The sequence below is a fragment of the Neofelis nebulosa genome, chromosome 5 (assembly GCF_028018385.1).
Source record: "Neofelis nebulosa isolate mNeoNeb1 chromosome 5, mNeoNeb1.pri, whole genome shotgun sequence".
Taxonomy (NCBI): domain Eukaryota; kingdom Metazoa; phylum Chordata; class Mammalia; order Carnivora; family Felidae; genus Neofelis; species Neofelis nebulosa.
The window spans coordinates 146,221,542-146,237,224 of record NC_080786.1 but is presented as its reverse complement, the minus strand read 5'-3'; the positions used below and the strand labels follow the sequence as shown (position 1 = coordinate 146,237,224).

The 15,683-nt window shown below is 42.4% G+C and overlaps 2 protein-coding genes across 4 annotated transcripts in view; one reads left to right on the top strand and one right to left on the bottom strand.

The window, feature by feature from the left end:
* SCAF4 (SR-related CTD associated factor 4) overlaps nucleotides 1–9,069 on the top strand; it is a 64,389-nt gene extending 55,320 nt beyond the window's left edge. For all 3 annotated transcript variants that reach the window (XM_058731861.1, XM_058731862.1, XM_058731860.1), the window contains exon 20: nucleotides 3,420–9,069. In XM_058731861.1, the coding sequence (XP_058587844.1) occupies nucleotides 3,420–4,345 (926 nt within the window). In that variant the 3' untranslated portion in view covers nucleotides 4,346–9,069. The remainder of the gene's footprint in view (nucleotides 1–3,419) is intronic.
* On the bottom strand, nucleotides 7,094–15,358 carry SOD1 (superoxide dismutase 1). Its single transcript, XM_058731863.1, has 5 exons — nucleotides 15,188–15,358; nucleotides 10,785–10,878; nucleotides 9,326–9,395; nucleotides 8,346–8,463; nucleotides 7,094–7,306 (listed from the first exon to the last, which is right to left on the bottom strand). The coding sequence occupies exons 1-5, from the start codon at nucleotides 15,257–15,259 to the stop codon at nucleotides 7,199–7,201; spliced, it is 462 nt and encodes a 153-aa protein (XP_058587846.1). The 5' UTR covers nucleotides 15,260–15,358; the 3' UTR covers nucleotides 7,094–7,198.
* Nucleotides 15,359–15,683: the final 325 nt, after the last annotated feature.

The following is a 15,683-nucleotide window of genomic DNA, read 5'->3' as shown; positions in this document are numbered from 1 at the left end:
GTTTAAAGGAGAGGGCCTTGTTTTATCTTCAGCACATGAAATGAGTTAATAAAGTTCAGATGTTCAATATGTGTGAATTCTTTTTAACTTGCAACTCTAGAAAACTTGGCAGTGACATTGCATGTCATACTGCCACATAAAATGAATAATTGCTTTGCCCTTTAGACCTGGGTAACTCACTATACAGTCCATTGAATATGCATAACGTCTGCTTTCCTAATTAAAAATGAAATTCAGCTAGCATGCCTATCTAGGGCTTTATGCCACCTGGTATATTTTTAGTTAAATATAACTTATTAAAGCAATACTTGTCCACTACAGAAAAAAAAATTGTAATCCACACTTTTATCACTTTTGTGGCCTGAAAGCCAACGTTTAGGACTATGGGGTTGGATATTCTGTCAGGGGAATCTGTAAATGTTGGTTCATGAAGGATTAAAAGGAAATCCACTTATTTACAAATGAGGGAAGGGATTTGAGTGTATAGTATTAGGCGAATACAAACATCCATACATACAGAATCAAATTAGGCAATAATTTTGCTGTATAAAAATACTGCTTTGTAGGTAGTTTAAATACATGACTGTAAATGTTAACCCTATCAAATCGATGTTCGTGCACTCTCAGATGCCTGTTATGAAGGACTTAAGAGCTGCGTTCCTAGAGACAGGTTTATATTTTATGGAGAATGATTGCCCATTTTGTCTGATTGGCACAAGGGTGAGGTGGCCATACATCCTTTGGCCACTGTCAGATTGGTAGCTGAGGAAGCCAGTCTTCCTGGGTAAATCAAGAAACAGGACCTTTCCATTGTCCTGTAAGAGTCATCGTTTCCTCTTAAAGGTTCATCTGAACTTAATTCTTTAACAACAATAAGATGCTTTGAACCTCTTCCACATTTTTCTAGTGTTACTTAAAAATTTGGCATTGGTCTCTTCACCCTATAAACAAGTACTCAAATCTCTGAAAAAGGCCTAATCCCACCTCAGTGGTCATTTTACTCCTTAAGGACTGGTGGGAAAGTAAAGTTCAATTTGTTTAAGTGCATCTGTGCAGGATTTCTTTGTTTAAAGGGCAGTAATGGGGTACATACATTTTATGTTGTTTTGAGGTATAGTCTGGAAATGTTGGCACGGATTCCTTTTATTTTAACTTTTTTTTAATCTTTGCTTATTTTGAGAGAGCTAGTGAGTGGGGATGGGTTAGAGAGAGAATCCAAGCAGGCTCCACATTGTCAGCACAGAGCCCAACTCGGGGCTTGAACTCACGAACTGTGAGATCGTGACCTGAGACGAAATCAAGAGTTGGATGCTCAACTGAGTGAGCCATCCAGGCGCCCCAGTACTGATTCCTTTTAAAAGTGAGAGCAAGGACATATCTTAGGGGCTTTTGCTGTCCCACTGTATGGTATGCACTCCGTAAATGTTTACTAAACACTAGGAATAAGTTTGCCATTGGATTTATTCAATCTGAAATACGGTATATAGGTGGTGGTTCTGTATATGTTCATTGGGGTTTTCCTAAGGAACGTCTGAAGAGTGTGTGAAGCAACTAGGTCTTTGCTTCATTTATCCACTTCATAATTTCTAGCTTCTTACTGAAGTCATTTGCATTTTTAAAATTAAGACCTGACACATAGAAGCTCGGTGTATTCACATTTTTCCCAACTGTCAAGTGCTGGACTTTAAACTATGGTGGGTATTGGGGGACCGACCACAAGAGGTTAATAAGATCCTATCATAAATGAAAAATGCATTCAGTTTTGCAAAGTCAGATATTTAATGTTAGGATATTTATCATCTGTCAAGATAGATGTGAAAATTTCAGCATTTAACTGTGGACAGGGCTCTGAGCTCAGTCTTCTGTATTTTATCCCACTTAATCTCCACAAGAGGCAGGTACTGTTTCTGAGGCACACGTCCAAGGTCATTCCTAAGTGAGATTGTATTTCACCAGACATAATAGACTTCATTGTAAGCATTTGAAAGAAGGTATTGTGTTTAAGTAAATACCACAGCTGGTGAGTTGTAAACTGGTATACGTAGATTTTCAGGTCCACTCTAGTTAGTCCTTAAATCGGACAGAATAGGATTGGACCACATGTTGTGAGGAGCCGAAACTGAAGTAGAAACTCTTGTTTAGGTTTAGTATTGCTGATACAGAAAATTTAGGAGCAAGCAGGACTTGTTTAATGTATGCTAAAGCACACATGAAGAAGTGGTTCTGTCAACATAAAATAACCTGCTGTCGGGGGAGGGGGAAGAAAACTTCCTATTAAAGTATTGGGTATCAGTGTCCCAAAAGCATTTCTCTTAACCATCGGTGGTTGAGCGTCATAGCCCCTAACTTGCTCAAAGGCCTTTCTGCATGCAGTAGATGGGTAAATAATATATTCTGACAATATCTGGAACATTTTCCATTGTTAGAGTAACTCGTATTGGTCATAGTGTTTGCCTTGTGGTGTTGATATTTGCAAAGAAATAGAGAGGGGGATGATGTCGTTCTGTTACTGAAGTGGTGAACCAAAACCGAATCTGTACTATTTTGCCATATCGTTTTAAACGATGGGTGGTTTTATTTGTAGGACTTAACACCAAAACCTGAGCCAACCCTCATGAAAACAGGAAATAAAACCAGTGAAGTCCTTGTCACCTTCAACAGCACCGACTTCATTGGTCTCGCCACCTTAGGAGGAATGAATAGAAAGTGAATGGCCGGACTTTTCAGCATAATTCCATCGTTTTGGCCTAGCAGGTTTATGCCTTAGGGTGTGCTTTGAAAAAGGACCTGTAAAAATAAACTCCCCACTGGTGTGTTGATCTTTATTTTATAAGCTTTACTGTTCAAGTGATGTTTACCGTTTAATAAGGCATTTTAATGACATGGAATCGGAGACCTCCCTCTGCAGTGGATTTTCTGGGTTAGTGACCCTATTTTTTTTCCAGTAAGTTAAGACTTATAAAAGTGTAAAATTTCCTAAGAGTACACCTGAGATAGCCTTCAGTTGGCTCACATAGCACAGTTCAGCTCTTTGTGTCATGAGGACCCGTACATTGTCTTTCTCAAATGTCTTAAGTATTTTGAGTGTTTTAAGTATTTTTACCAACCACTAGTGATGGACATACTCTTTCCAAAAATTGGTATATTGCAGTTTCCTTTTCCATCTTACTTTGACCTCTACCATTATTAGATCCTCATCATCTACACACTAATACATGTCTTTATATAGTATGTAATCTATCTTTAAGACTACATGCTATGGGTTGTTGGCCTCACGTTGAGTTTTGCGCAGGTAGACTGGCAGACAACTTTGAAGATTCCGGGTTGAACTTCATTTTGATTCAGGCTCCACAGGAAACAGCTGAAACCAGAATGCCATCTTCTGCATTATTTTATATATATTTTTATTACTCTTTCAGGTACTCAAGGAGTTGCACCTGGTCCTGTAATTGGGCTCCAAGCACCATCCACTGGTCTCCTTGGTGCCCGACCTGGCCTAATCCCACTTCAGCGCCCTCCAGGAATGCCTCCACCTCATTTACAGCGATTTCCTTTGATGCCACCTCGTCCCATGCCACCGCACATGATGCATAGAGGTCCACCGCCAGGCCCCGGGGGCTTTGGAATGCCTCCACCTCATGGAATGAAAGGCCCCTTTCCACCGCATGGCCCCTTTGTTAGGCCTGGGGGAATGCCAGGGCTTGGGGGCCCGGGGCCAGGCCCAGGGGGTCCCGAAGACAGAGACGGGAGGCAGCAACAGCCACCGCCACAGCAGCCGCCACAGCCACAGCCACAGCAGCCGCCACCAGCTCAGCAGCCGCCACCGGCTCAGCAGCAACCACAACCGTTTAGAAACGATAACAGGCAGCAGTTCAATTCAGGTAGAGACCAAGAGAGGTTTGGAAGAAGATCTTTTGGAAATAGGGTGGAAAATGACCGGGAACGGTATGGGAACCGTAATGATGATAGAGATAATAGCAATCGTGAAAGGAGAGAGTGGGGAAGAAGGAGCCCTGACCGGGACAGGCACAGAGACTTGGAAGAGAGAAATAGACGCTCTAGTGGGCATCGAGACAGAGAGAGAGATTCTAGAGATAGAGAGTCTCGTAGAGAGAAGGAAGAAAACCGAGGAAAGGAGAAGCCTGAGGTGACAGACAGGGCAGGTGGTAACAAAACCGTTGAACCTCCCAGTAGCCAAGTGGGAGACGTAGACACTGTTTCAGAACTTGATAAGGGGGAGTCTGAGTCTGCAGTTGTAAAATCTTCTGAAGAGTTACCTGCTGAGGCTACCTCATCCGTTGAACCCGAAAAGGATTCTGGCTCAGCAGCAGAGGCTCCTCGTTAGAGACTGGAATTTGTCAAAATGTGACAGTGACGCTTCTGGAGTGTAGAGCTTGAGGTGTACAGATGCTGTATTATATTTGCTCCTGCTATATCACAGCCCCGCAGTAGTTGGTGGGGAATTGTAAGCAATTTGATTGCTTCCCTTCTATTTAAAAATAGCCACAAAATAACAAAAAATACTGAAAATATGAATAAATATTACCCTTTTTGCTGTAACTTTTTAAAAGTTTTGACTTTAAAAAGTTTACAAATCGTAATTAGAAGTGCTCTCTATTTTTTTTTTTTTTAATTTAAGACAAGGTAACGGTGAAAGCTCCTCAAAACAATAGGGATGTTTTTAATAAACTCTATTTTCATAACAAACTTTAATGTGTGCTATTCTTCCTACACTGCATTAAGGTGGAAAAGGATTGTTCACCATCAAAGTTTGAGCTGTTAATACTGTATTGGAGTCTAAATTAGACTTGTTTACTTGATGGAAATAGACATCTTTATGTAGTTACTCTCAAACACTTCATTTGTAATACTTTTTATTTTTAGCATTTCAATCCTAAGGTGTAAAGGTTCATGGTTTTAATGTTAATGGAAAAGCTTGTTAGTTTCGCAGTTCAATCAAGGATTTCTTTTTTGCCATTGGCTTTGTGGTAAATGTTGCCCTAATTAATTTGTAAAGAGAAATTTTGCTGGGGGGAGGAAACTGGATCCCAGAGTACCCGTTTGTACTATAAAATTATCCGATTGCCTGGGTATTACTTATTTAGAAGGTTGAATGTTTTCTTACCATCCCATTAAATTTTTCAAAAGGGTGAAAGAAATCAAGGTTAGGTTTGCAACCTAAAAGCTTTTTGTCTTATATGTTTTAAGGACTTAAAAGCAACCTATTGTTTCCTATAATATAGGCTTTGCCTGTTGCCTTTCTTTACCATTTTTTAAACTCCCCTGCTGGGCAGAGGTAGACTGAACTTTTTGTCACATATGAGAACATATAAAGTATTTTCTCTTTTGCTTAAAATTGTTGGGTTTACTAGGAAAAATAGATGTAGGTTATCCAAGAACTATTACATGAAGTCATCCAAAGCCAAATCAAACCTGTGTCTGAAATAGTTCAGAACAGCAGTTCCGTAAAACTGCTTTACTCAGTGCCAGGGAAAAGACCACACAATCCAAGTATTTATGGCCTTGTTGAAGCTTTTTTTCCCCCATAAATTACATTTTTAAACTGTCCTCGTTTCATTCAGTGTGTTGAGCAGTAACTTTTTCTTTGCCCTCATCCCCAGGCAAAGCTGCTTTATTACTTTGGTTCTTAAATAGTACTCTGCAGCAAGATCTTTGTTTTGACAGGGAGAATGTATATAGGACAATGTTCTTGTGTTCCCGACTTTAGAAAATGAGAAAAAAATCCAGGTTCGTATCTGCACTTAAATGATAAAACTTGTCCTTTGTTTGATGTTGGCCCACGGAGAGGTTTTAAAAAGTCCTAACTGAAACTGCTTCTGGAAAGAAACATACATGTGATCATTTAGTGGTCAGATTTCAGGGATTTAAAAAACCCGTGTTTCCAATTGTAAGTATTGGGATCATCCAATTTGCACATGACAAGCCCCCCCCCCCCTCCCCAAATACCAAGTGGTAGTGATTACACTTGAGACTTGAAAGGTCAGAAGCAGGTCCCTATATTTGAGTCCTATCCCACATATGTACTCCAAATCGCACGTTAGTGAAATCTGTTCATATTTCTAAATGCTGACTGATTTTAACCACTTATTCTGAGCATATTCTTTATCACCAATTTTAAAACTCTGAAAGCACTACAAATTGTCCTTTTCCAAATTTGCTTTTCCCCTCCCAAGCGATATCCTACATTTGATTAAGTATATCATATATTTATGATCAATCAGAACTGTAGCTTCTTTCTGGTTTCTCTATTAGAAATAATGTTCTGCAACTCTCAATAAACGACTGTGCTCCAGAGTCAAATCTGAAATAGGTTAACATTCATTTAAAAGCAGTTTCTCATAGGTACATAGCAAGTACTTACGATAGGAGAACTAGCCTTAAATTTACTAATTTGATGCATAAATCCTTAGACATAACCCACGTTTAAACATTTCCTTGGTTCCATCTTAAAATGCTATGGTAGATTTCTTTAAATGGCTAATGTGAAAGCAGACTGGCACAGATGGAGTAACTGTTCATGTGTGTATGGAGAGGAATATGTGCCACTGTGGCAGGTAGGTAATTTAATCTTACTGAGTCAAAATGCTAAGGAGCTAATCAGAGAAACCATCTTAATTTCCCTGAAGCTGACAAAAGATATTTGTCCAAGATTGAAATTGAGGTTAGTCTTAGCTAAAAGACCGGCTGCTAAAAATTTAAACATCATTTAAAACACTTTGAAAAGTGACCTCTATGAAACATGTAATACCTGTCAACCTACTACTAAATCTGTTCTGTTCAAACTCTATGTAGGGTATCAAGAGCTAATTTTGAGTTTCAATCTGGATACTTCACTAGGTTCAAAATTCAGTGCCATATGGTATATTTGTTTATTGCGGGCTTGAATGAGAATTGAAGAAATTCAGACAATGAAGTTTAATACCCATATGATTATTAAGCCTGGCAAAATACAGAGATCATTGAAACAGACATTTTAACTGAATAGGAGTTTTATAAAATTATACAAATCTTCCAAGTGATCATAAATCAGTTCTCATTACAGGTACTTAAAGCAATTAAAAAGTCACACAAATTACACTTTTAAAGTTACAGTGTTTAATGTTTATCAAGTTAAATTTCTACAACTAGCAAGATAACATAGGAGTTACTAGGACTCAGATCGCATCCTAGGGAATATTTACTTGGCGATCCCAATGACACCACAAGCCAAACGACTCCCAGCGTTTCCCGTTTGCGTACTTTCTTCATTTCCACCTTTGCCCAAGTCATCTCGTTTCTCGTGGACCTTTAAAAAGTTTTAAGAACATTAACATACTTAGTGCTAGCAAGTAATTACCACCTCTTCCCAACAATACCCAAAAGACTTTTAAGAACCACTTAATGTTAGAAAACACCATGTTAAAATAATTCCTAGCAGGGAAATACGCTAATATTTAATCTAGTAGTAAAAAATAGCAACAACTACTACTCAAAGCTTTCACTTGATGATTCAGATGGAAGTTAACTGTCCATGCTAGGTTTGAGCTGCTATCGCTAAAACCCCAACAACTCTTCTAGGCCACCACGTGCCAATGTTAACCCTCCGTGAGAAATGTTCATGGCCTCAATTACACGTATTCTCTTACAATAAACATTGTTTTGGAGAGAAAAGAAAAGGAAAGTGAATTTTAAAAACTCAAAATTGTGCCTAATGAACTAGAAGTCTAAATGATCTTAAAAATATCTCGGGACTATTTAAATAACAGCATTTTCAATTTGGCTCATCTAACACTGATCGATGATTTTTCTGCCTCACAACTACAGCTGAAGAAAAGTCAAGGGTCAGCTGTAAAGAAAGGACTACAGGCAACAGAGAGCCTAGACTACTTGGTGTTTGTGAGAACCAGATGCAGCTCCCAGGCAGTCCCTTCCACGTGTTAGACAAGTGACCATAACCTGCAGATGCGAATAAGGAATACTGAGGCCTGTCTCAGATTTTAGACCTAACAAAATGTTCTGTTTAACTACGGGGGGCGGGGGGGACATTCAATCGTGGCAAGAAAATACGGCCATTTAAAAACCAGACAAAGACGACTTCTGCTTCCACAATACGGATCTAATATGATCAAACGTAACCTACTTTACTACTGCATCTTAGCAGAACAGTGTTCGTAACCAACCTAGATCATTAATTCATCATCACTGTCATCGATAGGTTAACTGCTTTTCCTAATCTGAACTAAAAGTACAATGTATGTGGATCAGGATCGATAATCATGAAATCGTGAGAAGATACAGGACTGTTAGAAAAAACTGTACGCATATCCTATTATATGAAAACTCACCACCATCGTGCGGCCAATGATGGAATGGTCTCCTGAGAGTGCAATCAGAGAATCTTCCATAGACACGTTGGCCACACCGTCCTTGCCAGCAGTTACGTTGCCAAGGTCTCCAACATGCCTAACATTGAAAAAGCGTCAGGGATTAGGACTGATTTCCATTTACCTTACCATCAGGCTAGTTTGTGAGCTGAATTAAAAACTGAGTCAGATACATAAGGATGGACAAAGAGGTGGATACAATATGTATCAAATAGGACCCACTTTTTCAGAATGACAAAATTTTGGAACATACAAACCAGAAACAACTTGACATTCTAGACCCATTGCTCTTCAAAGCTTCAAATCTACAAAGTAATACTCTGGGAAGAATCGTGGGATGGGGGCACATCTAGAATTTCAGAGGTAAAGTACCAAAGGGTAAATTCTGAGTTATGCCTGTTACTTCTTGGCATGGCTAAGAAAGCTATGCCCCAGGCCTGTTATAAAAATAAATTACTCCCAGTCCTTAAATTTAGTATTTTCCTGAAAGGCTCTCTCAGGAAACACACATACAAATGGACTCACTGAATTTTCAGTAACAATTTTATCTACAAGGCTACCTATGTTTCACAATGATGGTTTATGTTGCTAGTGGTTGACAGTACTGTTATTCATGACATTTCCTGTATTAGTTCCCTTTGGCACTTGTATTAGTTCTATATTCAATAAATGCTACAAAACCAAATCGTCTTAAGTGTCCCCATTTGTCAGTTACCAGCCCAGGGAATAAGCCGCTCCAGCACTTGGGGATACAGGGTTACTTGGGGCGGGGTGGGAGGCATACATGCAAAGAGGGCCTACCTAGAGGGCAGTGAATTCAAGAGCAGAGGTGGGGAAGACCACTCAGGTATGTCAGCGTGCAATCTACAAGTACTATACCCGCTCTGACCCGACAAGCCAGTGCCATACTTTTGAGAAGAGTTAAGCACTTTGTCACTCACCTCTCTTCATCTTTTGGCCCACCGTGTTTTTTGGACAGAGGATTAAAGTGAGGGCCTGCACTGGTACAGCCTATTTGCCAAAAGCAAAAACAAAAAGGTAGCTAAATTATGAATCCGAATTCCAAAATAAATTCTTAAAACAAACTGGTCATTACTAAAACCTCAAACAGAGAAAATACTGACGTACGTCGTAACTTCTAGGTTCATAAAAACAGGAAGCAACACCTTAAGACAAAATAAAATAGGCAAGCAGTAGGGACAAGTTCTAACTAGTGTGTGTGACAGCGGTAAAGGTAATACCCTTCTCTGGGCTTTGATTTCTTCACTGCCCCGTAAAACAAGAGGGCCAAGACTTGATCTTCATGGTTCTTCTATCATTAAAACCCCAGGATTATGACTGTAGTTTATAAGGTAGCATACCTTAACTACAAAAACTCACCTCCCCAGCAACACACTACCAAGGAGCCCTACTGTGGCCTTTACTTGGTACCCGCAGAATATAAAATGGCACCTTCTGTCTAAGGGCCAAGGCTGTTGCCTCACAGAACTCCAGGAGTTGGCATTCAGAATATATTCTGTAAAAATGGCACTCTTGTGCTTCAGGGAAGGCCTTTCTCACAGAACACAACAATGCAGAAAGTGCTTTTGTGACATGGCTCTCTTCCCTCAGCAGGTGACGGAAAGTCTCCATTGTTTACAGCTACTACCCAGCTCCCCCAGGGAGAAGACACACAGGTTACAGGAAGCAGCACAGTAAGTCCAAGCGGCCGGGCACACAGCTCCCAAAGCAGAGCCAGGAAAAAAGTAAAGAGCAACCTGAGGACTTTTAGCAATTGTTGAAATAGATCAAAGCGTGTCATTAAATCACAATTTTTACAGCAACTAAATTACAGAACAGTAAAAACAAATTCCAGCAAGATGAATTACTCAAATATGGTAGAAGACGATTCAATGCATTTTAACCCATAAACTTTTGTTAACTTGCTTCTAATTAATGGAACTCAATCCAAAGTATCAAGAGTTTACATTCTTTTTTCATATTTGACTTTACTTCGGTCCCACTAAGACCCCTGCGTCAGCAGCACGGAGCTATTCTTACAGGATGATGCAAATAAATGCAGACCCTGTGCTTGAAGCACCCACCCTCAACCCCAGCTCACAAACACCCGCGATCACTATGGCAGTAAGAAAGTAGCTTTTTTGTTCTCTAAAAAAATACTTGAGACTCTTTTATAATCAAGATATGATCATAAAAACAAAAACCACATCAACTTCTTCCTCTTCCTTTCCACACTTCAAGTCCAAAGCCAGTGCTATGGCTCATTTCCCTAAGGTCGACCTTAGTAATCATATTCTCTTGACTTTTTTTTTTTTTTTCGTGTTAAGGGGTAGCTCTACTCAGTACATTTATCTTATTGTGTGAAACAGGTAGGAGTCCCTGGACCAACACAACACCCACCTTGTGTATTATCTCCAAACTGATGGACGTGGAATCCATGCTCGCCTTCAGTCAATCCTCTAATGGTTCCTGATACCACAACAGGCCCATTGCCCTTTAGTCAAAGAAAAGTGCAAGAAGTTTGAGAGAGCAAGTGCTGCTAAACAAAGAAAACAGGTGAATTATCTTTACCAGTCACAGGAAAAGAACACGGGAGTTGAAAGATCTGTGTCCAAATCCCAGGCCCACCCCTTTCTAGCGAGCTATTTAACTGTTCCAGGCCAGGGACCCAACACTAGGGAGATGTGACCTTGTTCTAAGACAGCCCAGGAGCCCTGAAGCCAGCATCACAATTAAATAAAAGAGCCCAGTGGCGCCTGGGTGGCTCAGTGGGTTGAGGATGAGTATCTGACTTCCGCTCAGGTCATGATCTTATGGTTCTTGGGTTCAAGCCCCACATCATGCTCGCTGCTGTCAGCTAGGACCCTGCTTCGGATCCTCTGTCCCCCTCTCTCTCTGTCCCTCCCCTGCTTGTTCTCTCTCAAAAATAAACAAACATTAAAATAAATAAAATAGCCCAGAAAAAGCACCTAATCAGAGTGGCAAGTAGAGTGAGCACTTAAATGGTAGATTATAGACTTTGTAGGGATTGACTCCCTTACAGTGAATATGTAACATGAATAAGTTATTTATTTTGTAAATACTTTTGAATATGCTATATCTGCACATGCTGAATAGGTGTATATATCAAACTTTTTAACCCAAATGTCAACACATCATAGCACCTTTTTTTATTCATGCAGACCCTCTTCCATAAAGCAAACATGCAAATTTGCCTTCAAAAAAAAAAAAAAAAGGAAAGAAAGAAAGAGAAAAAAAAAGAAACAAAACGAAACGACACTAATCATATACAACTAACCTAGGATCCCTGGTTCTCCACTCTCCCCCTAGGTGGGTATTTATCAGTTTCCACCAGAGATATTTTTTTATTAATAGCCAGAAAATATCCTGTCCCACTGTCCCCGGGGGACTGATTCTGCTCTAACCAAAGGTACTGTCTTCTAAAGTCATTTTAGGCATTCAAACCCAGATAACCTTTCCACTCTGACAGCACAGAGAAAGGGCAATGAAAACACAAAGGCAGAAAAACACATAGGGATCACCACGCAGGCAACAATAACAGGTAACAGTACTATACAGCTACATACAGAAAGAAAGAAAGTTAACTAGTATAGCTACAAAGAGATCTTAGGAACTAAAATAAAACACACACAGAAGTACACATGATGGCGTCTTTGTTTTTAGCTTGGTTTGTTTTTTAATAGTCAGGGCCAACAGTTACAAGAGGTGTTGGCCTTGAACATCTGACTTCCCATTGGATACAAAGCACCGCTCAAAGGAAGTAGTGTGGCAACTGCTGCCCTTCTTTACTTTTTGAGGACAGATACACTAGAATTTTTCTAAGCATAAGCTTTAATTCTGTAAAAACCAAAACGAGAGTGTTTACCCCCCCCCCCCCCCCCGAAATACACGGCGTTACCAAGAGCACAGAGACAAAGGGCTGGGTCTTCCCAGCATCTGCACACAGGTCCTGGGTAAAGGCAGAGCACACGGGAGTAGCTCAGCAGTAAGCTGCCTAGTTACAGCCCTACAGGGGCTGCGCTGTTGTCTTAAATGAGTAAAAACAGGTCAGGGAAGCGAAAGGAATATAAACCCAACTGGTCCCGCAGAGTGCTGTCCTGAGCTAACGAAGGCTCAAATTTTTCAAAAGATCTCCAAATTTTTCAAAAAGAAGCCAGGAATCTGGACTTCTGGGTGAAAATTCTAGGTTTTTAAAAACTGGAAACTAATCCAAAAATATTTTAAGTTTATTTTTATTTAATTTGACAGAGAGAGAGCAAGCAAGGGAGGGGCAGACAAAGAGGGAAACAGAATCCCAAGCAAGCTCTGTGCTGTCAGCAAAGAGCCAAATGAGGGGCTCGAACTCACAAACCATGCTTAACTGACTGAGCCACGCAGATGCCCCACTAATCCAAAATTTTAAACGCTCTCTAAACCAAACAAATATGGTTTATTTCCAATTTAACACACCTGCATATCCGTAGAGCTGTAATGCTGAACTACACAAGGATCTTTTATCAGGTACAAACAGCACCACCAAAATGAAGTTTGGAACTTGAAAAAGGGGAGTCATACATGCAGCTCAGGGAAGGTGGGTAGATTGAGTTACGTATGGATTCACAGCTTGGCTTCTGAATGTAAAGCAGAAGCCATTTCTGCATAGCCAGAGGGAAGGGATCCCTCAGGAGCTGCCCAGATTCTCTAGTATTTTGGCAAAATTACACAAGGAGAGAAGAGGAGCAAAACGAAGTCTGGCAAATGAAAGCAGCAAAATTTAGTCAACTGACAAAAAGCCTTTTCCAGAAAATTTGCAAACCACTCAAAGGATAAAATTAAACTCCCTTGCATAAATTTCATAAACAGGGACACTTACAAAGATTACTTTTCCTGTCCTCTCACATTTCTGTAAGCCCCTTTAAAGATTAAACCTCATTCATATATTGAATATCATGATTATCAAGCAAAGTACGACAATTTTCCATCAGTTCGTAACCTGGCTAAGATTTGGGAGACAAACACCTTCCTTGTAAAACATGTGTTTCATAATATAATTAATGAGTATTTCTGTATACTTTATTTTTTGACCATCTCAGTAGGGGGCTTGTTGGTAGAGCAATTTCAAAACCACTTTACAGAAAATTTGGTTAAATCAATGTCCAGACAAGCAAGTTGAGTGACACTCCAGGTCTCCTGACTTCCAACTCCCAAATCCCATCCACTACCCTCTAAAAGTTCTCAAAGCTTGATGCAAATTAGTACTAGTGTAGAAACTAAACCCAGCAATGCTCAGGGGCACCTGGGTGTCTTAGTGGGTTAAGCCTCGGACTCTCGATCTCAGCTCAGGCCATGATCTCCCCCCCCCCCCCCCCCACACACTGGTTCTCTCCCTCTGAAAATAAACATTAAAAAAAAGCCAACCAGCAATGCTCATATTGCGCCCTGACAGATTTTGATATAATTGATCTGGAATTAGTATCAGTATCACATTTTTTAAAAGCTCCCCAAATGAGTCTACTGTGCACCCAGGGTAAAACATCGCAGGTCTGGAAAACACCCAAGGGAGTAGATTAGATCTCTGGCTTCTGGAGCTTTGGAGGAGGAAAAGGAGCTTTGCCCAGGGCCATCTTCTTTGACTTTACAGCCAGACCATGACCCAGAGCAAGGGTCAGCAAACTTTTCTGCAAGGGGCCAAGGTTTCTGTCCCCTTAAAATCAAAAACAAACGGAGACCAGCCTTGATAATTCCCTGATCAGACAAAACCAAGTTAGTCATACAAGCAAAAGCTTAATTGGCTTATTTGGCAAGACTAACTTGACACGGGTCATTTCTTATTTATGCCTCGTGGAAATGGTAAGCAAAAGTCAAGCTGTTTCCCAAGGTCAGTATGTGGTAGCCACTAACCAATTTCTTAGCATCTAAGAAAACTGAAATCATAACCCATCACTGCGAAACATAAAGTCACTGCCTTCTCACTACAGAAGATGCTTTATGACAACATATACCCCTCAGCCGCGTTCCATGAATTGGTCTGAGTGCTCCCGGTTCACGACCATCTTTTGGTGTGTGCACAATAAACTTCCACTAATCAGTACTTCAGGGATTCAATGGTTTTATTTTTTTGTACAGTCGCATGACTCTTGTTTTTTAGGACCCTCTGAACTAACCATATACAAACCACTCTTAGCTCCGGGGCTGTACGAACACCCGCATGGGGACGGGCTGTGCCCACAGGCTGCAAGCTGCAGACCCCTTGAGCGGAAAGGAAACGCCAAAGCGGGGTAACGGATGCGACTATACCCAGGTGGCTCGGCCGCACTCGCCACCACCAACCACCCCCCCTCCCCCGCCCCATTCCCGAACCTCAAGGGCGGCCAGGCCCCGGACTGCGCAACTCCGAATCGGCACGAGCTTCAGGACCCAGAAAACGACCCCGCAAGGAAGGGCCACAGCCTCTGCAAAAACGTCACGTCTCCGCCCCGGCCTACCGACGCGGCGACGCCGGCCCAGGCCCTCGGGGCAGCCGGCCTCCGTCCGCGCTCTCCAAGCACCCCCGGGGCCGCCCGAGGCTCCTTCCCTGCACCCCCGCCCAGGCCTAGCCACGCACCGCCGCCCCTGCCCGGCCCGCCCGGTGACTCAGCACTCGGCCGCCGCACCGCCGCGGGGCAGAGGCCTCGGGCGGCGCGAACCCGCAGACTCCGCGCGGCGGGGGCGTGACGAAGGCGGCTCGAGGCCCGGCGGGCCCGCGCCCCGGGGCACAGGTGAGCGGGCGCGGCCTTCCCGCCGGCCTCCGCCCCAGCCCTTGCCTTCTGTACGAAGTGGATGGTGCCCTCCACCGGGCCCTGGCCCTTCAGCACGCACACGGCCTTCATCTCCATGACTCTCGGGGTCCGGTCCGAGCTTCGAGGGCTTCGAGGGCTCCGAGGACCCCGGAGGACGCCGCAGAAGACGCCGACGCAAACCGAGGTGGCCGCGCCGCGCGCTCTTAAAGGCCGAAACTCTGGCTCCGCCCACCCTGGCCCGGAACCAATCGTCCCCCGCGCTCAGCCCGCGCCCCACAGGGCTTTGGCACACGAGTGGCCTGGAACGACCGGGGGCGGGACTAAGGGGCGGCGTGGGGAACCTTGCGTCCCGCGCCGCCGGCTCCCTCCGCCCCGCGGCTCGAAAACGCCCAGAAACATGGAACTGTGGAAAAAATCAGCCATTCCCTTCCAGCCTGTGGATTGCAGTACGCGAACCTGGGGAAATGAGGTATACGTGGCACGCCTTTAATTTCTTAAGTCACTTTGTCTGGAAATGTCA